At 37.8% G+C, this 26,291-nt stretch overlaps 1 protein-coding gene across 6 annotated transcripts in view; it reads left to right on the top strand.

The window, feature by feature from the left end:
* The window catches only part of SNAP91 (synaptosome associated protein 91), a 71,052-nt gene that overhangs the window by 22,465 nt on the left and 22,296 nt on the right, over nucleotides 1–26,291 (top strand). Inside the window, exons 6-20 of one of the 6 annotated variants that reach the window (XM_042815296.1) lie at nucleotides 1,467–1,560; nucleotides 2,751–2,862; nucleotides 4,255–4,361; nucleotides 5,668–5,709; nucleotides 9,764–9,834; nucleotides 10,237–10,242; nucleotides 11,189–11,216; nucleotides 14,421–14,530; nucleotides 15,765–15,865; nucleotides 19,624–19,638; nucleotides 19,784–19,954; nucleotides 24,587–24,694; nucleotides 25,238–25,474; nucleotides 25,671–25,748; nucleotides 25,853–25,924. In XM_042815296.1, coding sequence (XP_042671230.1) covers nucleotides 1,467–1,560; nucleotides 2,751–2,862; nucleotides 4,255–4,361; nucleotides 5,668–5,709; nucleotides 9,764–9,834; nucleotides 10,237–10,242; nucleotides 11,189–11,216; nucleotides 14,421–14,530; nucleotides 15,765–15,865; nucleotides 19,624–19,638; nucleotides 19,784–19,954; nucleotides 24,587–24,694; nucleotides 25,238–25,474; nucleotides 25,671–25,748; nucleotides 25,853–25,924 — 1,352 coding nt within the window. The remainder of the gene's footprint in view (nucleotides 1–1,466; nucleotides 1,561–2,750; nucleotides 2,863–4,254; nucleotides 4,362–5,667; nucleotides 5,710–9,763; nucleotides 9,835–10,236; nucleotides 10,243–11,188; nucleotides 11,217–14,420; nucleotides 14,531–15,764; nucleotides 15,866–19,623; nucleotides 19,639–19,783; nucleotides 19,955–24,586; nucleotides 24,695–25,237; nucleotides 25,475–25,670; nucleotides 25,749–25,852; nucleotides 25,925–26,291) is intronic. The other 5 variants (XM_042815304.1, XM_042815313.1, XM_042815321.1 and 2 more) reach the window with 5 other exon arrangements.

Here is a 26,291-nt window from a genome sequence, read left to right as displayed (position 1 = left end):
CGGATGTTTCATTACTCTCCAGATAATTTCCGTAAGAAAGATGACGTATTACAAAGGAAAATTCAACTGAATACATAAAATTCTGAGTAGGCTACATAGCAAACAGTCATAAACCAATCAGATCAAGGCTGTAAACTGCTGAGTTGTTTTTCCTGCGAAAGTTGTGGTTTAAAAAAAAAGAAGTGTGATATGGCACGGAAAATAGTTTAACCATACTCAGAGTAGTGAGTTGGTATCTGTCAGAATATTCTTTTGGTCTCTAACTGGGTGATCCATAGCTTCAGATTATCTTTTGAAGCATTAGCTACACTGCAAGTGTCTTAACACCCACTGCATATGCAGTTTTGTTGACTGCATACTAAAGATATTTATTTTAATGATGAGTTACATACAGGATTGCTCCAGCAGTTTTTGTGTAGTCTGCAGCTTTGGGCTGCTAACGCAGACATCATTGCTTGGTTTTCCTCTCCTGCTGTTTTAAACTAGGAGACAGTCTAAGGCCTACTGTAACTGTTTTTGCTGTGTGGCTTCATGCCATTCCAGTAATGCGGACCAGAGTAATCTCTTGAACCCATCTGGAATATGAATCATTAAGAACTTTGTGACATGAAGGATAATAGCTAGTGGGATTGGTATTACAGGTAGGCTTTGATCCAGCAGACCACTTTGATCCAGCAGTCCTAAGTTTCCTTTGACATGTGGTACTTTAAAATGCTTCAAGTTACATAAATGTAAGTTTGGGTTGCTAGACATCCTTCAATTTCTGCACTGTTATGTGTTTCTGGAGAGCCTTTCTGTTCATTTTGTTTCTGGTTCTCAAGGTGCCTCAGAGAGTAACGTAAAATGAGTAGGAATGCTGACATGCATTTGCAAAAAGGAGACACCATACCTATCAGTGATCAGAATGGGTCAATACCTGACAGTTGTCGAGTGCATTTGGGTATTTAGCAATAAAAATCAGCGTATGTGAAGACTACTCTAAGCCTCTGAGCTGCAAATAAGAGGTGCTACACATCCATGACTGCTAAGTTATCCAACTGAAATAAAAGGCCAGCACCACTATGACAGTTCAAGATCAAGTAATATTGTTATGAAGGAGCAGTAGAATTAATAGAGGAAAGTGTGCTAACGTAAGAAGCTCTTAGCAACAATTGCCCAATTTAAGTTATTGACATGCATATATTGTGGTATTTGATGGGAAAAAAAGCAGCCTGTAGAAGTGTTTTTTGTCTTCAGTGACCATAGATATATCATTAAAAAGTACTCTTAGCAATAAATGTTCATTAGTTATTCATAACAAAGTTAATGCACAAGCACTATCAATTCTCTGAGCACTTCCACAGCAGTTATTTCTTGTCAAGTTATTCAAACTCTTAAGCAGCTTTAAGCTTAAGTTTAGGCAGCAGATAGGTTTGAGGAGAGGAAGAGGAAACACCATGGCTTCTAATCTGTATTCTCTCTTGCAGAGCTGATGGTGTAATGAGGACAATGGCTCCTGAAAAGTTGCTGAAGAGTATGCCCATACTACAGGCACAAATTGATGCACTACTTGAATTTGATGTATGTATTGAAGCTGACCCAGCTTTAACACTAGGCAGTGATTTAAAATGCTGCACTGTAATTAACACATTTCACATTGTAGGTAATGCTTTACTTAATGTTCCCAGTATGTGAGCAAAAAAATCCAATTTCAGTGTCCTGCTGAGGCAGACTGAGGTGAAAAGTGGTACTTTCCTATATGCCTAAATGCAGGTGTTTTTGTTTTTTTTTTTAGAAGAACAGAATGGGAAATGAGGGCTGTTTAGGAATTTTGATTGAGAGTGTGAACTTTTATCTCTTGCATCAGTGAGGGGAAGAAATGGAACAAAAAAGGAGACTGAAAAATCTTTTTTCTTTCTTCTGGTAATCAGCTTCTATTAGAGGGGAAAGGTGAAAACATTAAGTTACCACATGTGCATTGTTTCACTCCTTAAAACCTTCATCTAGTTTTCAGTTGTAAGTGAACTGATTAACTTTAATCTAGTCTATTCATTGAAATGTGTCTTCAGTATATTTATAGCATTGTTAATGTTGATGGGGTTATTTATCTGCTTTAAGGATAAAACCAGGAGTCAATTATAGGAGGTACACTATAGTATTGCAGAGAGATCGTTGAAGGAATCAATCTTGAAGTTGTTCTGTTCTTGGTGAGTGAAAGGACACGTTCCCAGGTGGAAGACAAGGCCCGCTCCAGCTTTCAGATGAAAGCCTTAGAACTACACAGTTTCACTAAAGTTGTTCCTCAAGCAGCTTAGGAATTATGATGGTGGTCTACAAAGAGGTTTTTTTTCCTTTATACAAGCAGTTATTTTCTGCCCAAGTTAATATGAGAACTGAAAGAATCTTGACTACATTAATCTAACTGTATTACCTAGGAGGCTACTGAAGCTTTGTTAAGCACTGTTATGAACTGATGCCTTTGGTCCACTTTCATTAAAGCTTTTTTTAATGTCTCTGCCTTCTACCTGTTTGCGAAGGAGTCAGGGGTAAGAGTTGATAGGAGTACTCTTCTGTTATAATGCTTTGTGTTGAAGTGAAAAAAGCAACCTGTGGTCTATTAACTGAAACAGAAACAACCTCTGTTTAGTTTTTTTCTATGTAAATTTGTATTCAGTGCTTGATCCCATCTGTAACAGCATCAGATATATGGTACTAGCTAAAACTGCTGCTTGCATTCAATAAATATATTGTAACTATTATTTTATTTGTAGGTTCATCCAAATGAACTGACAAATGGTGTCATAAATGCTGCATTCATGCTTCTGTTTAAAGATCTTATCAAACTTTTTGCGTGCTACAATGATGGTGTTATTAACTTACTAGGTAAGTAAGCCAGCGTTGATATTTTACATACTATGAGCAAATAAACAAAACCTGAAGCAGATTTGAAACTCCTTTTTTATGTTTTACTTAACTTTAATTTAAATGATAATTATTCTTTTCCATTCTATTTTGAAGTGAGAAGTGAGAGATGACTTTAAGCCATAACCTATGATCTTAGTTCATCTGAGGCTAGGTTTTGATACGCTTTTAGAATTGTACAGTTTATTTAAAAAGCATTTCTGTATGTCCAATAAGGCTAGCAAAACAGCTTTTGCTATTTGTTGTTTTTTTTTTTAATCCAGATTATTCTTTCGGTTAAATATGCTATGCCTTACCTGAAGTAATATCCTTCTGTATAAAATTCTTGATCTGTCTGAAAGGCCAAAGCTGGATCTTCTCTAGAGACTTACTTACAGTCAACCTACAAGTCCTGTGCAAGGCTGCAAACATGTTTAGAAATACTCAGAAAGCTGGATGTAAGCAACAGCATAACACACCTTAACCTTTGTTAAGGTTTTGCTGGTGGCTTTGTTATGAATGCTAAAACTGGGATTTGCCTTAAACTGCAGGAAATACAACTGACGTTGTAGAAAATAAGGTTCCACTACTGAAACCTCTGAGCACTTCATCTGGTCTACAAAGATAGAAACAGAGATCACTCAGCCAGCGTGACTAAAATCTGTGGCTGCAACTAGAAAAGGAAGAATCTGAGAAGTTGTAAAAATTACACTGGCAAAAAGAGATTCCTGGATTGTAAATCTCAAACACTGGTCTTGTATCCATGTTGTAAAACTTTCTAATGATAATTCATAAAAGTTACAGGTATTTTGACTGAAACTATAGACATGGAAGCTGATGAGACAGATAAAAGTGTGTTGAGCGTAACAGTTGAGTTGAGATTTCACTGTCTACTGTTACTAAAAGTGTAAATTCAGTTGAAATATGTGGCAGTTGTGCTTATTAATGGACACAGACCAACTTTAAGGAATTACTTCAACAGGAAGGTGTTCTTTGCAGTGTCCTTTGGAGTTCTTTGGAGTTAACACAACTTAGGAAAGGAAATCAAAGGAAATCTAAGTATCCTTAAATGCTTTGATTTTTAAGGTTGGTAACTACTTTGCCTAGTTATTATTCATCTTTAAGTACTGGGTTTACATCACACAGTGCTATAGCTCCTTAGGGCGGAGTTTTCCAGTCTGTGTAATTCTTAGGCATCTCAGCAGATTCTGAGTTCTCTAAGACTAGGAACACTGCTAGCTTAGTGTCCAAGTAGAAAAATGTTAATGGAGTGCAGTATTCTTGAAACGAGACTTTCCTGAAAACTAGAATTGCTGATGAATGCAGGCCTACTGTAAGATATCTTAACTGAAATTTGCCAAATTATTTCTCTAGAGAAATTTTTTGAAATGAAAAAGGGACAATGTAAAGATGCTCTTGAAATCTACAAACGATTTCTTACTCGAATGACCAGAGTATCAGAGTTTCTTAAAGTTGCAGAGGTAAGTGACTTCTAATCTTCTGGAGTCTGGCACTTAAGTATTTTGTGAACTATTTTAGCCCTGATATAAAATATTAATTGTGCTTGTTAAGCATCTGACTCACTATATATAACTGTGAGGCAGCATAGAAATTCTTGGATCTGCTTATTCAGCTCTTCTTGAACTAGTAAGCCCTGCTTAGGCTTTCTGCAAGTCTCTGCTGTGCAGCAGCCTCAATTTCCTGCTAATATGTGTTCAGTCATAGTGGTATTTCTTGGAGGTGCATAGTGTGTGCTTCTAGGGCAGAGTTGAACATCAGAGAAAAATGTGGTGATCATGAATAAAAGCATGATGATTTCAGAAGTCTTACTGTTAAGTCTTTGCAGCTAGCTACAAGTTAACTGCAATGTGAAAATTTCCTGATTTTGAGCCTTCTTATCATTCTCTTCTGTGGATATTACAAATATTACGTGGTTAATGTGTTCTTTTTTGGGCCCTCATTGGTGGTAGTTGGCTACTTGGCACAAGACGCGCATTTTCCATGTTTCATGCTTCATTATAAAGGGCAGCAGTAATGAGCTGAATAAAATGTTTCTTTACTACTTTATTTAACTGTTTATGAAGGAGCCTGCTAGACTCTTGAACTCATGTAATGCCTGATGTGAACACTGGACTTGAGAGAGTAGTAGCATGAAGACTTCAGACCTCTGAGCAATACTTCAGGCACTATAGGTCAGCTTTACAGGACAGGGGTTGTATTGGCTACACTTCAAGATTACTAGATGCACTGAAGCCTGCGCTTCTGCAAAACCTGAACCAACAGGCACTTTGAAGAGCATAGGTAAGCAACAGGGCAGCTAACAAAAGCTTGCAGATTGCATCTTGATTTGAAAAGCTAGGAAGAAAGGTTGGAAAAACAACATGACTGGAGCTTAAACATTTTTATAAGTGTTGTCTTCTAGGACTTGCTCAGTGGGTGAATTTTAGAGAAAATTGTTTGGGGATAGTCAGGCATCTGGATAAGGTGTGTTTGGTAGTTCACTGATGCTGTCCTCTGAGGCAACAGTAGATGACCAGAAAGTCCTGTCTGATTTGCAGTAGGGAGCATGAATTTTACCAAGGTGGAAGAGTTAATAATGTGAGTTGATAAAGGTGATGGAATTAGTGCTGGAAAGATAGGGACATCTGCATGTGAAAACATTGTAGTCTTTTTCTGTAGACAAAGTGCATTGCAGCTTGAAGTGTGTACCACTGTTCTATGAAAATTAATATCTGCTGTGATGGAATAATGTGCTTACATTTTACCTCCTTTTTTAAAAATCCACAGCAAGTTGGCATTGACAAAGGTGATATCCCTGATCTTACACAGGTAAGACTCTCTTGTAATCTTTTTGGTCTGTGTAATTAACATTTAATAATTAGTAAGTACACCAGGAATTTAAATACTTACAGGAAATCAGTATTTTCAAGCACTCCAAATTTGCAAATAAGAAAAGAACTGTCAAAAGCTGTTTATGAGGACTAATATAAGTAGATTAATGTCTTTCCTGATCTCTTCTAACCTGGAGCTGAAGGGTGAGCCATGTTGCTCTTTCCTTGCTGAAGGACAGATTCTCACAGCTGTAGAAAATGTTTGTCTGTGACAACAAATTACATGAATGTTGTGATCATGATTGCTTCATAGTCTCTCCGTGTCACTGTAGTGGTCCAGAGATGAAATTTGGAGCAGCAATAACATTCCTGTCTCAGTCTAGGTACAGCAAACAGAAGTCACGATTTCATTATGGAACTGTCAGTACACAACAAAACTTGCACACAAAAATTTGCCAGTGCTGTAGTTGCTTGGATTCTGTTGCGCTGGCACATTTTCAATAGGCTTTGTGTTTAATGTGAATAGGATATTTATGTGGAGAAGAGGATACATACAAAGGAGTTTGGAATTTTGGTAGTTTCAGTGCCAATAAAATAGGAACAGAAGCAAAAATGCATAACAGTTGTAAATCTTAAACATTCATAACCCATAAATGTTAAGTTTTGTAAAGCCTCTAGAAAACCTGGTTTAAATTGACATCCGAATAGTGGTTCTCTTTGGTAAACAAAACAAAACAAAACAAAACAAAACACTTACTAAATCAGAAACTCAGATGCCATGTGAAGGTGAAGAATTTTATTCTTTATAGCCCTGTAGCATCCCATAATTTCTACCCACTCTTCTTCAAGTGCAGAAACAGAGTTGTAGTAGTGTTTGGAATGCGAAACTCAGTTCTGAAGTAGCTAAAGGAGGCTGTTCAGTCAAATTTGTAACTAATGGGCTCTTTTTTTAAAACAAGGTCATATGTTAGTCATATATTAGTCATATACCAAGTCCTTGAACCAGAAGAAGTCATCTTAAGTTGGATTAACAAAATATGCTTTATCTGCTCCTGCTTTTGTTGCATCTGTCTAGACGAAAGGCTGCCTGCTAGAATGCGCAAGCTTTGCTCCACAGTCCAGTCAGTTGCTACAGTTGCTTAGTTACTATTAGTTGCTGCTACCTCTGTTTCTGAGGCCTGTCAGTGGAGGTTTTTAGTTACTTTTGTATCTGTTACTGAGGTATATATCACCTCAAGTATCAATATTTTGACGAAGAGTAGCCGTTTTTTGGGCCAACTAGAAAAACTGATGACTGACTAGTGTTGCCAGAACGTGCTCCTCAGGCAGGCACAGGAAGCTGACTGCTAATCTAACATATTTATTATGCAGGGAACTGCATAATAAATTATTCTGGGATTGATAACTGCCACACATGGCTATTTGATAGCAAACCTAAATCTCAAACCATCCATCATAGCTGTGTTCTCCTAAAAGCTGTCTGGAACTTGCTTGCTGAAGCTCATTTGCAACACTCTGGATTCTGCAAAGACCTAGGCAGTGCATTTCAATGAGAAGAAAGTAAAAGGTGAATAATAAAACTGAATTCCAATTAATAAGTTTTATATGTAATTACATATAGTAATTTCAGATAACAAAGTTGAAATATCAGTGGTATACCTGAATTCCTAAGAGAAGCAGTAGGATCACAGAGTCACAGAATGGCTTGGGTTGGAAGGAACCTTAAAGCCCATCTAGTTCCAAACCCATGCTGTGGGCAGGGCTGCCCCACACCAGCTTAGGCTGCCCAGGACACCATCCAACCTTAATCCAACCTCTGGCCTTAAATGCCTCCAGGGATGGAGTACCCACAGCTTCTCTGGGCAGCTGTGCCAGCGCCTCAGCACAATCTAAAGACAAAATTTCCTCCTAACATCTGATCTTAATCACACTTCTTCTCAGTTAAAGCCATTCCCCCTTGGCCTATTTTTATCAGACCAGTGGTCAGTATTATTCCACAAGAAATTGGCTATGTTGACATTTGATGTGCCTGAATATATTTTAAACCAAGAAAGTGGTTACAGTACTAAATAGAAGTTTATAGTTGTCGTCTTTGAAATTTCTGGTTTGGCTGCAAGGTTTTGGAAGCTGAGGAGGCATCTTGGCACTTAGGCTCATTTTCAGCTATAAGCAAATATTGAAATATGGCAGTTTTCCCCCAGATAGCTAGTGAGTAACCCATAGCTATAGTTCCCCAGTGATGTTGGCCAGCAGATTAATCTAACTGAAGCAATATCCAGAGGAAATTAAGTGATGTTCAGGGTCACAAAGAGGATACCAGGCAATATTTAACTTCTGAAGTAGGTAGATATTTTTCTAAAGCTCCTTCTGTTAACTCTGCTTGCTAGATGAGTTTCATGTTTTCTTGTCTTTTTCTGAAACCTGTAAGTAATGTATTGAAAAGATAATTAAATTGTGTAGTGCTACAGTTCATAAGAGAAAAAAAAAAGTAATGCTTTTCTTAAAAAATATTTATTTATTTGTTTTTGAAACATAGCATTTTGCTTATCTGGCTTACAGGCACAGTTTGTTTCTTGTGCTGTAGCCTTATTAAATAAATAGAAGTCTGAGTCTCTTCATCCGTTAATGAAAGACGTAGGAACAAGTGTTCTTCAGGAGCAAGAAAAATGAACAAAGTCATTTGTTTTTAGCTAAATTCTTTATTGTGCAAATATTCTTAGAATATGAATAGACCTGCCTATGAAATAGTGGTAAAGGTTCAGATGGTGCTGCATTGTGTATGTACATGAGATGTATTTGAAATCAAGCAACTAGTTAAGGATTTTTTGGGCATTTAAAATTTTTGCATGTGTTAAAACTTACCTTACCACTCAATTTAATGTCCAAATTAATATAAAAACACTACAAATACAGTTAGCTCCGCATAACAACTAGGTACTAAGTGTCCTGAAGCATCCACATTAGGCAGACAACTGGTTTTCAGCATAATGTACATACAAGCAGTAGAAAGTCTGTTTGCAAGCCAAGCAGACAGGCTTGCTTATCTATCTATCTATCTATTTATTTATTTATTTATTTTAAATTCATGTGTATACCCTGGAATTAAAGACATTATTTATGAAAAACACCATAGGTTTTGCTGTCAGGAGTTCTGGTTGATCTGAAACACACTGATAAAGAGAATTCCCCTTTTAAAGACAGTACCAGTGATGAAACGGTAACCCTGATGAAATACTTCACTGCTATGCTCTGCTGTATCTTTCAAGGGTTTCCTTCTTGTGTGTTGATCTTGCAGAATTCTACTTATCTGGACACTGTTTTTATATTGGAGTAGATAAGTGCCCTGTCATTTGTATTTATAACTACTTTTCTTAACTACCATTGTAACAGCAAGTGCCTGCCTGGGGATATTACCAGTGAAAAGGTTGCTTAAAATAAAACCTAAGATCAGGGAGTCTAGTAAAATGCTTGGTTTTTGTCAATATCCAAAGAAGTAATCTTGCTGAATTTTGACTTACCTGCTGGGCTCAGTAATCTGTGCCTAGTTTTGAGAAGACATAACTGAAAGTTGGTATTGGGATGTTGGGAGTATTAAATCAATGATTTTGGGGGCATTGGAACAATCTTTTAGCTTGTTTTATTTAGATATACAAATGCTTTGCAACCCTTTGGTGTTAAATGATGTGTTGGAGATCTCACTTAAACCGGAACTGAAGGAATGACCTTGAATGTATTATTATACTTGACCCTGTGGATGCCTGTGCTGTTGTCAATGTTTAAAACTGACTCAAAGCATGGTGAGCACATCCTTGATTCTGGCTGTAGGCTCTGTTTGGTAAAGTGAAATGCTTTTCCTCTGCAAATTTTGACACAATATTATCTCTCAAAATCTCTTTACCTGAATACCTATAGCATGGAAATCCACTACTTTCAGTGCTATAATAACAGCATGAGTGTGCACATGGTGAACTTCAGAGAAGTTGTGCTAGATTTCTAGTGCCATCAGGTCAAAGTAATCCTTTTAAAAATGTGACTTTCTCTTTGCTTTCAAGGCTCCTAGCAGTCTTATGGAGACCCTTGAGCAGCATCTAAACTCACTGGAAGGAAAAAAACCTGGCAACAAGTAGGTACATGTTTTGAGAACTTTCCTCAAGGCAGAATATTGACAATTTGAGATTAGCTAATATTTAGGTTTGCCTCCCAATCTTCTTTAGCTGGAAAATAAGCTGTGGTAAGACTCGGCTTTTCCTTTCCTTACAAAGTTGTCTTAATGCCATCTGTTTTTCTTACTGGGGTGGGGGAGAGATACTGAACAGCTCAGCACTTTTCATAATGAAGTAAAATTAACTGTGAAGCTGACCCAGAAGGATCTGTTTTCCTCTGCTGCCAAAGGTTTTATTGTTAAAATTCATTTGTTTTCAAATGGCTTTGCATCCTCTTACTAGATGCTTGTCATGTCTAACTCTAGGAAGGATTAAGCTAAAATTTTGTTTTCTCTTTTGCTGCTGCTTCCCTTGCAATTTAGTGAAGGGTAAGTACATATGTTTACATATCACTTGCATGCAAGCATGGTTTTGGAGCTTTTTTTGTTTTGTTTTTAAGATGGCTTGAACAATTAGATACCTCATGAAATTGTACCCTAAGCTATTTTTAGTCATTTCAGTCTTAACTCTGAATCTTCTAACCCATCCTACAGCTCATGTAATGTATCCAATTCAATTAACTTATAGGATGGATGCTAGCTCAATACTGGCACGATTTTTAACTTCAGCTCCTCTTTTTTAAATTAGCACCATTGTAATTCTTCATTTCTTAGATCAAAGCAGCTCTAAAAATGCATAGCAGTATTTTCATACCTCATGATAATGAAAGTAAACAAATGCACTGACATATATTCTAATTTATGACTAAAGCTCTATGGATTAAGATTGTTGTGAGTATTCTTGCATGTGAGAGAATTCTTAGTTTGGGACTTTCCTACTCTTTCCCTACTTTCAAACATTATTTTAAAGTGTCCCTGACTTTCTTTAAAGAACAGACTTTGGAAATTGGCTGATACATTCTCAGAAGACTCATTTTCGATAACTGCTTCCCTATTGGTCTTATTCTGCTACCCTTGCAGGATTTTATAATATAGCTATATTTTGCCCCAATAATTCTTTTCTACTGACTTTTGTAGGCCCTAAGGCAAGACATTTGCATGCATCTCTGCCTTTCTTCCATTAAGTAGAACTTGTTTAAAAGGCAGAATAATCCAGTGATACCAATTAACTAAAAAGATTAATTTAAGCTTTGAAGTAACAATTTGCATTCCTTGTCTAAATTGACACATGAAGTCTGAGAAATGGAGAAAGCGTGCAGTTGTAGAGATCTCACAGCTGTGATGCTTAGTTTTTGGTCTTTTTGCATGTGTTTTAAGTACAAGAAACAAGTTTGCAGAAGTGTACTTATCTCAGCCCCCTTTGTCTTCCCCCTAGATCTGGGGCTCCCTCTCCTCTGAGCAAGGTAAGTACTGCCAATTGCTGTACTCATTAATAATGAGTACAGCATGATATAACGAGTTTTTGTGATGTAACATAAAGGCATGAAGAGTTGTTTTTCTTTCCTAATTTGTTTTTTAGGCTTGGTCACCTAGGCTGTACCTGAATGACAAAGTTGCATCTTTAGATGGGCTTGTAAATAACAGCTTCATAAAAACAATTCGGTGATCTGCAGGGAGATGCTGCTTAGACCAGTGCAGGATGCTAAGCAGCTTTGCTGGGGGTTGATGGTCATGCTTTGTGAAAGCCTAAGACACTCATACCTTTATCCCAACTTTTTTTTTTTAATCTTCATCAGTGAGACAATTGCTCTGTTCTCTTTCTTCTCCAGATTCTTCTCTCCATGTTCAGCTTTTTATGAGAAAATGCTGACTCTTTCTCTTCCTAAAAATGTATATCGTTTCAAACTGTAATCTGATATACCTATTTTAGGAATTCTTTATTAGTGTGACTGCTCACTGTAAAGCTAGACTTGCCAGTGAAAACAGCTTGGTTAGAGTGTCAGATAAACTAATGAGCTTTACAATGTTAGTAATACTAGTTCCTGCTGTACCTGAATGACCACTGCATGTCATAACTCCATGCTTAATAACAAGAGTTGTGTAGGAAGAACTGAATGCACATTTCTGAATCTGAAGGAGAAGGCTGTTCAACCGTTGATTCTAACCAAAAGCTCTTCAATATATTTCCAAAAGCCCGTAGGTTGTTTTTAAAAAGGGCTTTTTTCTAATACTGTAGCAGTTGATGAAAGTTGATGAAAGCACATTATAATCACACACAGAATCGTACACAGTATCACCAAGGTTGAAAAGCTCTCCATGATCATCAAATCCAACCGTCTGCTTACTACCAATATTTCCCCACTAAATCATGTCCATCTGTACTACCTCTAAACACTTCTTGAACACCTCCAGGGATAGTTGACTTCACTACCTCCACGACCAGCCCATTCCTGCACCTGACCAGAGAAAGCATTTTTCCTGACATCCAACCTGAATCTCCCCTGGTGCAACTTAAGGCCATTCCCTCTAGTCCTATTGCTAGTTACACAGGAAAAGAGACTGACTCCCACCTTGTCACTATCTCCTTTCGGGAAGTTGTAGAGAGCAATAAGGTCTCCCCTGAGCCTCCTCCAAACTAAACAATTCCAGTTCTTTCAGATGCTCCCCATAAGACTTCTGCTCCAGAGCCCTCATAGCTTTGTTGCCCTTCTTTGGACACACTCCAGGGCCTCAGTGTCTTTCTTGTAGTGAGGGGCCCAAAACTGGACACAATAATAAAGGTGCAGCTTCACCAGAGTTGAGTACGGAGTGTAACAATCACTTCTCTGCTCCTGCTGGTGGCACTATTTCTGATACAAGCCATTGGCCATTGGCCTTCTTGGCCACCTGGGTGCACTGCTGGCTCATGTTCAACTGAGCATCTGCCAACAGCCCCAGGTCCATTTCTTCCACATAGCCTTCTAGCTTTTCTGCCCCAAGGTTCTAGCATTGCCTGGGGTTGTGGCCAAAGTACAGGATCGTGATCCGGCACGTGATCTTGTTGGACTTCATCCCATTAGCCTCAGCCCTGTAATCTAGCCTCTACAGATCCCTCTAAAGGGCCTTTCTACCCCCAGAGAAATCCACACTTCCTGCCGACTTGGTGTCATCTGCAAACTTACTGAGTGCACTCACTTCCCTCATCCAGGTCATCAGTAAAGATATTGAACATGACAGGCCCCAGTACCAACCCCTGGGCAACACCACTTGTGACCAGTTGACAGCTGGGTTTAACTCTGTTCACCACCAGATTCAGAAAGTGTTCTTACAACTTTAGGTAAAACTTCTCTATTTCTATGAAAACCAATCTAGTCTCAAAGGCTTTAGAAAAGTTGAGAAATCATTGATCTATCTCTTGTTAGCATACTGATTATGAGATGGCAGTATGGCAGATGGAAGAAAATTACTTCAAATTTGCCATACTTTTTTTATTTTTGAAAGCTGTCAGATTGGTAAATAGTAATGAACGTAAGACTTGTTTTCCTTTTATGAGGAAAAGTATCTCTAGCAAGCCAAGGGAACAAAGCTCATAGTATCTTTCAGAATTAAATGACATGCCTCAAGGAAATGTGATTCTTTAAGGGCACAGAAAAATTGCAACGTACGCTGAGTGTCAGTTCTTGCAACACTTAAGATATCCTTAAGCTCCAGAACAGGAGGTGCAATTAATACAAAATTATAGGCTGAGCTTTTTATTGTATCTTCCTGAGAACTTAACAGTTTGTGCTAGTAATAGTTATTTTTCTTAAACTTTCTTCAGTACGAGGATTTGTGTATACACTTTGAACTGTTTAGATAGTAATCTTCTCCCACAAATTTTATCATTAGAATACTAAGGCACTGTTGTGAACTAGCAGGTATTTGATTTAATGGAAAAAATGAGGGATCTGACATGTGCAGAATCAAACCCACAAATATACTTAGTCTCCAAAATGGTCTTAAAATTGATAGGAGGGAATTTGCTGATGAGCAAACTGTTTTCTTGAAACTTGCTAAGAATCCTTTGACACATAGGCACTGTTGGTTATCCTGGCTGGGATTTGAAAATGCAGATAATGCTCCTCCAGCTCATGGACCTGAGTTAGCTGCTTAGACACTACTGAACCCAGGGGACTAAAGCTGATGTGACGCTTGCTGCTGGAGTCTCCATGCACTCAAAGCACCTACAGTAAGCATTTCCTCTTGAGTCAGGCATCACTATGTGGAGTCACTCTAGATTCAGTTCCTTGACTCAGCCATGATTTTTGGGAGGTCTTTCTTTGCTTGCCTCTGCCCAAGGGAAGATTTCCCCTGCCAGGAGAGGGATGTCACAAGTGTGTAGACGTGCACAGCTCTGTGTGGTTAGGAAAAGAGGCACAGGAAAGCTGTTTTGTGCTGGTATAGGCATTAGAATTATCCCATGACCATACATCATACTTGTGCCTCTAGGAAGGAAACCAAATGTTCAGGTTTCGTGAATTAATAGCCCTCTGAAAATACAGCCCAATCTTCTTTGAGTTCTCTCAAGGTGAGAACAGTTCACAATGAGAAGACTTAATGTTCAAATTGGACTTTATAAGTATGTGAATCTGTGCACCAGTTTGTGGATAAATGCTGGCATACTGAACACGTTTAAAATATTTCTCCAGTCTTCTCCAGCCACAACTGTCACATCTCCCAATACTACTCCAGCAAAAAGCATTGATACGTCTCCTCCAGTTGATCTTTTTGCAACTGCATCTACAGCTGCTCCAGTCAGGTAAGTTGAGAAGCATATTTGAGTTATTGTGCTTGATGGTACAAACTAAAGTCACACTTGTAATGGGTAGCCTGCAAGATTTTGCTTACTTTACAGATAGTATCCAACAGTATTGAATGAAGTACACAATTCTACCAGTCTAGGTCATATATGAGTTCAAACAAACAAACAAAGAAAACATCCAAACAAGAATGCAAACTTTGCATCTACCCTGATATGCTGTCAGTGTAGTACTGATTTTGTACAGTTCTCAATATAACAGCATAAACTTATTGTCAAATAGATTGAAGTAATATGCACATCCAAAATAGTCTCTGCTGAACTTCTGTATTGCTTCTAAAACTACTGAATTAAGATTCCTTACTCTTGCTATTCAAATCAGTTAATGAAGCACAGAAAAATATAATGAATGTTGGGAGGTTGAAATAAAAAATAAATGTTAAATTCCAAAGAGGAATTTTGAGTAGTACTTCCAAGTTAAAACTAGGACAGATGACTGTTGTTCATTGTAATGAGTAGAAATGAAAGATCTCTAAACATGTAAAAGCTCTGAGCTTGAACCAAAACTATGTAGATAATACTGACTTAATTGCCAAATTAAACACTTCAAACACTTCACTGAAGAAAGATCTTCTACAGCTTATTATTATTTAAATGTTCTAAATGAAAAAAAAACAAACCTTGTTTCCTAAGCAAACACTCAGATAGCTTTAGGCATCAAAGTTTTACCAACTGCATTCTACCTAACAATTATTTATTGCCTAGAAATGCAGGTTTCTGATTTTCAGATATGTCATGAGGAATGGAGCTGTTTTCAGTTGCAGCAGTTATTTCCTCTGTTCTTAGGGGACACCTGGGTTTTTGAATTTGGGTTTGTTGGGTTTTTTTGTTGATGGTGGTGGTGGCTTATATTTAAAAAAATAACTTTTTGGGGATTATCACAGCCTAGTGATGTCTCATAAATTTATTAAAATGCCATTATGAAGTAACATAAGTATGTTAAGATCCTATCCTAGGATGTAGTATGCTCTTTGGCACTCACTGCAGTTCCATTCCTGGTCACTGCTCTAAGACCTGGAAAAATTCTCTCTCTTAATAGTTCCCTCAGTCTTTCAGTCTAAGGATGGCCTTATCCAATCTAATTCCTGCAATCCAGACATGACTTTTTTTTTGCACTTGACTGAAGTAGAAAAATTACTCCAGTATTTAATAATTCTCTTCCTTTTCTTGACAGCTCTTCCAAACCATCCAGTGATCTTCTGGATCTTCAGCCAGATTTTGCTGCCACTGGGCAAGCAGCTCCAGCAGCCCCTGCTGGAGCGACTTCTTGGGGAGGTATAGAAAACCCACTGTCAGCATTTCTTCTTGCTAACTCCCTCTTCTTGCTTGGCTGGCTGAACTGAAACCTATCCCTTTTCATACTAGCACAGGATGTTCCCAGCTCATTTTCTGTGTTCTGCTGACCTGACAGGCATGCATTCCCTTGCAGCACAAAACTACTCCTTTTTCTAGGGATATGCATAATTGTATAAGCTGATTATAAAGGCCTGAATGCAAAGCTGTGGTTGGGGGGCAGGACTGTGTAACTATATGAGCAGGAAGTGATGGCTAAAGGTGAAGAGGTAAGGCAGACGCTTTAAAATAGTCAGGGAGATAGAACTAAAACTGTTCATTTGCTTCTTGGCAAGTTGTTTGGAGGTATTAGCACTTCTGTTCATGAAGCAAAACACACAGACCAGTGGGGGAAGGATCAAAAATATGTTTTAAAGCAAAAAATGTCTAAAGGATTCTAATGATGGTAAATTAGTTCTATTGTGAGTTTTACCTCTGACATTCCTTAAAATAGTGCACTAAAAAACTTGCTTTTCTGTTTAGAACTGTAGTAAGAAAATAGAAGTAGAGGGCTAGCTGTCTTCAAATAGGAACCGGTTCTCTGGAATATGATCTTTGTGGTACAGCACAGGCTGAACCAAGCCTGTTCCAGACAGCTTTAGCAGTGATGGTCTGAAGAGGACCACAGTAAATGTTAGGCAATGCTCACTGCTCTTCTCTTGTGGACAAGGAATTAGGCTAATAAATGATGATTTAGGCTACATAGTTGTAAATCTGTGGTGTAGTTGTAGACATCTTCACTCATTACAGCAGGAATACTGCACTGAGTCACCCTGACTCCATTGTAAATGCTATCGCTGGATACTAGTGACTTCTGCATTCCCTGTTTCTGTTCTCATCTTCAGCTCATTAAAGATATGTCTCCCAACTGCCTCATCGTGAAAGTATAGCTATGGAGACCACGCTTTGCATATTTGTATTAAATCTGTGGGTTTTTTTTTTCAGAAGTGGCAGATTAATTAACTGAAATACAATTTTATACAGAAAATAAGACCAAAGAGTCATCTCTCCTAGATATCTGGGACTAATTAGTCCACATTTTTTAGCAGCTTCCTACTTATTTTCTCTGTAGTTATGCCCTAGCAGCTTGTAGTTACTTTTGTTGTCCTTTTCTATCATCCCCAGATACTAGAACACAAGCTTTTCTGAGCTGTTCCAGAAGAGCTTAGGCCTCTTGGATAACTTTTTTTTTCTTCTTCAAGCAACTGTTCATTTGTGCAGAATAAATAGCCATTAAAATATTGATTCACATTGCAATTGAAAGCTGATGTTTTGGTTTTTGTTTTGTGTTGTTTTGTTGTTTTTTTTTTTTTATAAGGAACATAGGGTTTGGAGCTTAGATGTTTTAGAAGAGGTGTTATGTGTGTATTCCTTTGAATTACTGAAAACTTTTAAAAATTGGTCAGTAATATGTCTAGACCTCTTGCTCCATAGCAGAAGAGGACAGCAAACTTTTTTTCCTTTGGCTTGGATTATTACCAATCTTATCAACTATACTTCAAGCTTGTATTTCAGAATAGCATTTTGGTAACTTAGTAAGCCTCAAATTTGTCTGCTTTGCTGATGGCAGGAGTTCAGGTGTGGAAGACCTGTTATCGCACTGGAATCACACCTTTTTCCTAAAACTTTTCAAAATATAAGGCCACTTCTGGAATATTGTATCCAGTTCTGGGCTCTTGTAGTCAAGGCAGACATTTGATAAACTGAAGGAGACTAAAAGGGGCTCTTAGCAGTGGCTTACAGCTATTTGAAAGGGAACTTGCAAAGTGGAACCAACATTTTTTTGGGAATGATGACTGGTTGTAAAGAAAAGTAACAGAAACACATAGCTGTTTTGGAGGCTTATTACATTAATAAAACATTGTTTCATGTGGAAGATAGGACAACACCAAGGCAGATCCTCTATGTACATGCTAAAGGAATATCCATTCCTGGAGATTTTTAAAGACCCAACCAGGAAAAGCCATGACTGTCTTGATCTGCTGTTGGCAGTAAGTCTGAGCTCAGACTGAACTAGATGACCTTAAGTTCCCTTCCACTTTGTGAGAATGTGTAATAGTGCCTTTCTGCTACTTGAGCTGCTTGCTCATCTGCAAAACAGTTCCTGCTCACAGGAAGTTAATGTAGGAACTTGTGAGAAAGAAGCAGTAAGGGGAGGAAGCTAGAAAAATTGCTGTAGTTCAGAATAGAGAATGTAAATACCACGTACTTTAAGAGGAAGCATCAAGCTGGCACCTTATATGTCACATAAATCTCAGGAATTCAGGTGGTCACTAACAAAAAAAATCCTTCTCAATCTTAGACTGAGATTCATTATTTATATTTAGTGGTGAATATACATTGTGGTTGTATGTTAGGTGTATTTCTGAGTACAACATGAATTACCTACCAAATGAACTGTAAATTGTGAGATCTACACTGCTATGGTAACAATAGACTAAATACAATACAATAAGAGTAAATACAGTGCTGGCCATGCTGTGCTGGGCAATTATTATTTCACTTCATTATAACCTATAATGTAACTGGATAACAAAAATGCATTGAAGAATAAGCTAATAGGAGGTAGAAGTTTGCCAGCAGTTGTTTATTTCAGGTCTAGCTGTGAGGCATCCACCTGTTGTGCAGTAATGAGATACCAGAGTGCTGCATTTTTAATACACTGCTACACTTTTCAGAATGGTGTTTTGACTTACCTTGGCTTGTGAAATGAGTCTCAAGTAGAGCTCTCCTAACAAACCAATTACTAAAATACACACGTCTTTTTTTTTTTTTTTTTTTTTTTTTGTGACCTTTTTAACAAGCGATGTAAAATGAAGGCTAACTTATTAAGGTTAACCTCTAATTATTCAAAACTTTTTACTTCCTACATTTTTACTTTACCTATAGTGAAACATCTGGATGCTGTGCTGGTTCTTCAGCGCGTTGTAGGTAAATGAACTCATGACCCTGTTAAATGTACAATGAACCAAGGAGAAATACTGAACTACTGATTATTAAATAAGGCCAAGCCACATATTTTTTTCAGATTTTTATACCTCACAGTTTTTATTTTGAGATTCTGTTTTGTAGCTTTTTGTGTCAGGTTTTGTGTTTTTTTTCTAAATACATATGTAGGGAAAGTTTCCTCTGACTGCCTGTGTGCTCAATCTGACTGGTATTAGCACTCATCATATGGTAGAAAAGTCTATAACTAAAGATACTCAATGGCTTCTGAAAAGTTTATTAAGGAACCAAAGTTGGAACAAAGCCAGCCAGGAAGGGAGAACTTGTATGGTGGTGAACTGCACTCTAAAGTTTCTTGTCTGTGTCCTGTGGTAGCAAAAGGTAGGAGACCTTCCTGTCAGCTCCTATGGGCTACTGCTAGATTCTCTCTGCTGTAGTGTAAAAAACAGAGCAGTAGCTGTATGAAACAGTGATACATGATGCCTGTGTGTGATTAACTTGCTGATTAACTGTGAAGGAATGTAGCAAATGGAATTTATGTGCTTATGCTGACATGAATAGAGATATTTAACAGAATGAGCTTTGGCGTGTAACCATAACATCTTGAATGTTAGAAAATCAAGTGCTGAAATGACATTTAAACTACACGTATCACCTAGAGAACAAATTTATCGCTAACAAACATCTTCAGTCTGGCAGTTCTACTAATTGGTCTGTTTCTTTACACTGCTGCCATTTTAATGGACAATTGCTAGACCTCTTGGGAGAGGGTGAGTAATATTTTTGATTTTTAAGTCTTCTGAATGTTAAGAGTCCTTATTAGGAGCTCTAACTTTTTGCAGTTGAGTGTTTGTGGTCTCTCTCCCTCTTCCCCTTACTTTTCCTGTTTGATCTTCGTTATGTGGTTGCATATAGATAATCTGGCTGCACTTTCCGGTGTTACCTCTGAGCCACAGATTTCAGATCCATTTGCTCCAGAGCCTAGTGCAACTACTGCTGCAACTACTGATACTACAACTACTTCATCTGCTGCTCCAACAACTACAACTATTACTGCTACCACTGCTGAAGTGGATCTCTTTGGAGGTTAGTTTGGTTGCTCTAGTCCTCTGTGCCAACTCGAAAGGTAGATGAACAATAGAAGTTCAGCTATTTGTAACGAGACCTCTAATTTAACTCTACCAGTGCATGTGTGTTGGATACTAGATGGAACAGGAAATGTAAACTACCCTTTTGTTTGCTGTGCTGTTAGCTATTGACTTCTTTGCATATATTTAACTAAATGGAAATGGAAAACTGCATACTCTTAAGACTGAGGTATATTATGTTAAACAACTAAGAACATTAATTTTCAAGTCCACATTGGGTTAAGCAGGCATGCTTTCCACATTATCCAGTAACTACAGTTTCTGGAAAAATAATTATTGCACTGGAGAAGACGGACATTTCTGCTTTTTGCATCTCTTACATGCCATGCTTGAGCTATTGTTTAATTTGGACTTTTCCTGTAAATACAATACTGAGCCAGCTGAAATGACTTCATTTCAATATTCTTCAATCTATGTTTTATCTTGCGTAGCATGACAGTAAATTGAAATGGCAATGAACTTGGTACTAAATGCCGATGATAAAATTGAGTTATAGGAAGCATATTCCTGTAGTTTTGTTATGCTCTTTCGGTCTCTAATCTTAGCTGCTAACCTTGAATAAGAATAAACCTCCCTTCCCACCCAGTATGTTGTCAGCTCACTTGTCTAATGAAGCAGAGGGCTGCTCAACAAGTGAGAAACTACTGTTTCTTTTCAACGTGGTACCAGCCCAGGTTTATGGAAAAATCTTTTGATCTACAAGCTACTAACATTCCCAACCATTCCATTTTTCTAGTTGTCCTATCCTATGAATCATACTTCCTGTGACTCAGTGGATGTCAAGAATTAGTAGTAACTTACTTGGTGTAAAACCTTGGTAAAATACTTGGTGTATTCTAGAACTTTAACGTATGTTCACTGATTGGGTGTGTTTATCTGTTGGTTCTAGTTCCAGGATTGATACAGAGGTCTTGTACAAAAACAGTTTGACTATAAAGGCTTTTCCCAAAGACTGGAAGTATCTAGAAAAAGGTTTTTTTTTTAAGACTGGCTTCAACAGACATCTTTCAGATAGCTCCTGTAAAATTGCTGACAAGCTCTGAGGAAGGAGTGGAGCTGGTTCACTGCTTCTTAATCCATCCTTTAAAAAGGGTAGAAGAGAGTCTAGTGCCACAGAATCAGGAAGTTCAGAAACGATTTAACCTGGCAGCAGTTTACAATACCACCAGAAGCAAGAATCTGACATTTGTTACTCTTGGAAGCTTGTTGCAGAGGCCAAGGCCTGATGAATTCGTTGTTACATAATGTGCAGTGCTTACTTGTGGTGTGTTGGCTTTGGAAGGTAAGTCAGTCTTGGAAACAGCACTTTCAAATAGTATTCTTCATTTGGAATAGATGTATCACTTTTAAATAAATTGATAAAAATAATGATTACAATAAATACATAAATAAGTTCTTAGTTGCTTTGTACTGTGTCTTGTCAGTGAGGTGCACTACAGGAAGGAACAAGAACAGTGATCTCAAAAGAAAGCATGTGAAGAGTCTCCAAGAAGTGGCAGGGTAGGCAAAAGGGATAGAAAAAAGGCAGCAGAGAAGACAGAAGCAGAAGAGAAGACTTTGCAGGAATAAATTCTGACTTTTCTTCTTATGCATTACCACTGATATGGAGCTTGTATGCTACCTGTGACTCTGACTGGACTTTGTCTTTAGGAAAACAGTCCTGTGTTACATCTTTATCTAATGTATTCCTGGAAAGTAGGTGAGAAGTGCAGGGTTGATCCACCATAGCTTCTTGAAGAATTCAGTCTGAATGATGGGTGAGCTTTCATTTAACTGGTCCCACTTAAAAATTCCCTATCTAGAGGCTGAATTCAGAGTGCAACTGGAGTCATTCTCGACAGGGAGAAATCTAAAGGTAGAGGAAAAGAAATATCTTGAAATGCTTTCCATCTCAGTGACAGAATTCAGACATAATGTTTTTGGACATCACTGATGTGCTTTTGAATTAAATTTATTCTATCATGTAAACAGTGAGGATAGCAAATAACAACAGACTTTGTGCAAATGCTGAGCATTCAGATGATGTGAATAGGCAGGAGAACTGTGGCTTTCCCTAGTGAATGTCTCTTTTATTCTTGAACATACATTCATAGTGTATACCAAACTAATGTTTATTTTAAAAACATGTATATTTATAAGATTCTTTCCTAACACTGAGCCTAGTGAAATATGTCCTGTTAGCTCACCAGAGGTTCTCCATATAAAAAAATAATAGAGAAAAAAATGTGTAAACAGAACATCCTTTTCACCTGCACACTTAGTTCTATGATCATTCCTGTAATTTTGGCTTTCATACAGTTGTTCCAGATGTTACACATTACATTAGATGAGTATCAGTATCATCAGTGTGAAAAGCTTTTATCCTGTATTGATGCAGTAGCATCAAATAAAAAAGCTGGAATTTTTAAAATTACACAGACCACTCTCAGAAACATTTATTTTGCTGTGGGCAGTACATACTGAAGCACTATTTCAGTATTTCAGAACTTAAGGGCACCCTTCTTTACACATTTCAACAATTAGTAGTTAAGCAGTATGTAATACATATCTACAACTCCCAGTTGATGTTCTGTGTAGTATGAAGTTGTAAAGGCTTCAGTAATATCTCTTGAAGTTACTGGGCTGTCTGTAAACTCATGTGAGGATCATGTATCATTTGAGTATAAAAGTCAAACTACATTTTCTTTAGAAGCAAAAGATGTACAAATGTGAGGAATTAAGTAAATGTCTTAGCTGCTTTAAAGAGAGAAGGTCTTTTGCAATGCTGGGTGTAAACTCATAGGGTTAGTACGACAGTGTGGAGGAACAAAAGCAAAAATATGTTTTTTTTTGACTAATAAAATACACAGTATCCATCTCTACATGTGATGCTACCTGTGCAAGTACAACAGAGCCTTTTGAAGGGCTGCAAAAGAATTGAGAAACATCAACTATAGACCACATTTCAGGAGGGAATTGCATTGTTGGTCTACAGGCTTGTGTGGATAGAAATATGTTCTTTCACAAGAATGCAAGCTGATGTTCCACAGGAAGGCTATCAGAGTAGGAGAAACAGCAGCACACAGGACCATGCGCAGTGTATTCTGAAGTAGTATGATTCAGAAGTCTTCGGTCCACTTCTGTCTTGAATTTCTTCTGAGGGTTATATGCCACTGCCTGGTATGCATACAATAATGTGACTTTTGAATAATTGTTATTTTTACTTGGACAACTGCCATCCAGTTTTGTTATTAAACCTTGATACATGAAAAATAGAATTATATTTGAAATGGCTTATTAGCAGGCCTTTATTTGCTAACAATTCATTTTAATTCTATTGCAAGAGTAACTGGCTTTCATCTCTTATGTTCAAATTTCAGTGCATGTTCTTTTTGGGCTTTTTAGATTAACTGGCATAAACTTGGTTTTAAAATGGTTGTTTTCATTTTAAAATTGATATTCAAGTTAAAGCATGTTAAGCTTTTTCCTGTGCTGATTTAACAGTGCAATTGCAGTATTCCTGAACAGTGTTGTTTTTTTTTTACCTCACTAACGTTTTGCTAGTAGGTGAATGGCCTTTATGAGCATCTTAAACCAGTTAATCTTAATTGCACCATCTTTTTTTTTGTGAAAAATGTGCTCGCTTATGAGGATAGTCCGAATGAAACCACCCATTAGGACTACTCCGTGGAATTAACAGCTACAAATGGTGGTTTACATCTAGGAATAATGCTGTCAAAGTTCAGAGCTTGAAGTTTAGCTATATATTAGCAAGTGACAAATGAAAAAAAAAAAAAGCCACAAAAAACCAAATCAGGCAAAACTCAAGAGCAAGTAATTCCAAAACCCCAAAGCTACTCTTTTCCCTTGCTTGACTGGGCTTGTTAGCCTTAGAGATAATCCTCATAGATGTGGAGATTAAGTATGGCTGGCCAGTAGTGAAAATGAACATTTTGGATCTGTTGGAAGTAAGCTGAGTAAATATAACCTATGAATCAGTTTTTCCAGCTTCAGAAATATCCTGTTGAAATACTGTTAAGAAAAAAGTAAATTGAGGTTTTCAGATGTTTCAGAAGTTGTTTAGGTGTTGACTGAAAAGCTAGAAGTGGTAGCAATAGATCTCTTCCACTATAATTGGATTGTTGTTCATAACAGTGCTGAAGTTTGCAGACCCCTATGCAGGCAAATTCAGGTAAAGGATAATCACTTATAATGTGGGCTTTCAACGTGGAAATTCAGTTTCAACACTAGTATTAACACTGACATACTGCAATACCTCCACTCTTCATTAATTAATTGTGGGTAGACCATGACCATGCTGCTCTGAACCCTTATACAATGAGAATAAAGCCTTTTACGCTTGCTGTACTTTGAGCAACTGGAGAAATTCCTTCTTCAAGCCCTAGAACTTGCTCATGTGGGGTTGGGGGAGACAAAGCACATAAGCTGCATGTCTTGTCTTGCTGTCAGAAGAACAACATTCATGTTGTATAAGGGGATCTACTTGTGCAATTTAACTTGTTTCTTTTACTATATTTTTCTTCTCTTTATCCTTTTTCCTTTTAATTTCTGTTTAAAATCTGCACCCAAGATGCCTTTGCAGCTTCTCCTGGGGAAGCCCCTGCAGCAACTGAAGGGGCAGCAGCACCAGCTACCCCAACCCCTGTAGCAGCAGCTCTTGATGCATGTTCAGGAAATGGTGGGTTTTATGTCATTAGATGGTTTCTTGTTTTGCTGGTTTTGGTTTTGTTTTCTTTTATTTAAACTACATGGCAGTGTGTTTTTCTGAAATTTTCTTAGTGCCTGCTATTGGTTAAAACAAATCTTAGATGGAAGAGCATGCTTAACAAAATGGCCTGTTTCTGAGTCCCAGTATTATTTTGCTTATTCATTAGTGCTAATCAAAGATTCTGGCAGTGCTGACTTTTGTGAGCAGTAGCCTGTTAAACTGGATATTCTTTCATCATCTTTCTGTCCTTTTTGGACTTGTCAAATGGCCTATGAATGTTCTGCCCTTTAGTAACAGGACTTCTCAGTCTTTATTTTGGAAAAACATAAGTGGCATGTCTGGATAAGTAGGCTAGATGTAGAACAACCTCATCTATGTGTGTGTGAGTGTATTTGCAGTATGTGCATAGCCTATAGTTGCTTTGTTCTTGACTTCTTCCCTCACTGATACTAAGTAAGCATACACGTATATTTCCCCTCTCCTTTTTACAAGACCCCTTTGCCCCATCCGAAGGTAGTGCAGAGGCTGCTCCTGAGCTGGACCTCTTTGCTATGAAGCCAACAGAGACTGCTGTTCCTGTAGTTACCCCTACAACTAGTGCAGCCACTCCAGCTCCTGCAACAACTCCTTCTCCAGCTGCTGCTGTTGCTGCTGCCACTACTGCTACTACAGCTACTGCCACTACCACTACTGCCACCACTTCTGCTACTGCCACCACCTCCGCTCCTCCTGCTCTAGATATCTTTGGTGGTAATTTTGTTTTTAACTCTTTGGTGGATTGATCTGTCAGGAGTACTGAACTAAAAATTGTTGCATGCATGCTGTGTGCTAGGCTTTCAAACCAGAGAGCCTATTATCTCCAAAGATGATGTACAAAATTTGAAAGTTCACATTCAGTCCTGTGTTTCAAAAATGAGTTAAAGACGTGTTGTGTTCTTGGCCTTAGATTTATTTGAGTCTGTCCCTGAGGCACCTGCAGCTCCTAAACCAGATGCTACTCCTAGCATAGATCTCTTTGGTACAGGTAAACAGTGAAGTCTTCAAATACTCTGCTGCTTTGATGCCTTGTGATGGTGTAAACTGACTGAACAATACTCGACTTCTTGTTTTTTCTTTTGTTTTTGGAAGATGCTTTTTCATCTCCACCACATGGAGCTTCTCCTGTGCCTGAAAGTTCTCTCACTGGTGATCTCTTATCTGGTAAGTGTTTTCACAGGCCATCCTATAGACTTATGGTTTTGATTTTGTGGATTTTTTTTCCTTATAACTGAAAACCAAAACTTATTACCAATTTATATCTTTAAGCTGAAATAGTAAATTGTAGGTTTGTTGATACTTTGATCACAAGATTAGCAGTTATTGAAGATGAGGATCATGAAGTGGCTAACACTGAAGTTAAGTGAGTGATGCGGTTGTTAAGAGAGTATATTCTTCTGTAAGCATAAGAAAGTTATTAATAAATGTTTTGTTTGTTGGTTTTTTTTTCTTTAAAGTACTCCAGTGTTCAGTTGCTGTGTGAGAAATGTGACACTTTCTGTTTGCAGTTCTGCAGACTCTCGCCCGGCTT

Source organism: Centrocercus urophasianus, unplaced genomic scaffold, assembly GCF_019232065.1.
Source record: "Centrocercus urophasianus isolate 14NV4802_14NV808 unplaced genomic scaffold, USGS_Curo_1.0 seq_10, whole genome shotgun sequence".
Taxonomy (NCBI): domain Eukaryota; kingdom Metazoa; phylum Chordata; class Aves; order Galliformes; family Phasianidae; genus Centrocercus; species Centrocercus urophasianus.
This window is presented reverse-complemented; position numbering and strand designations above follow the sequence as displayed.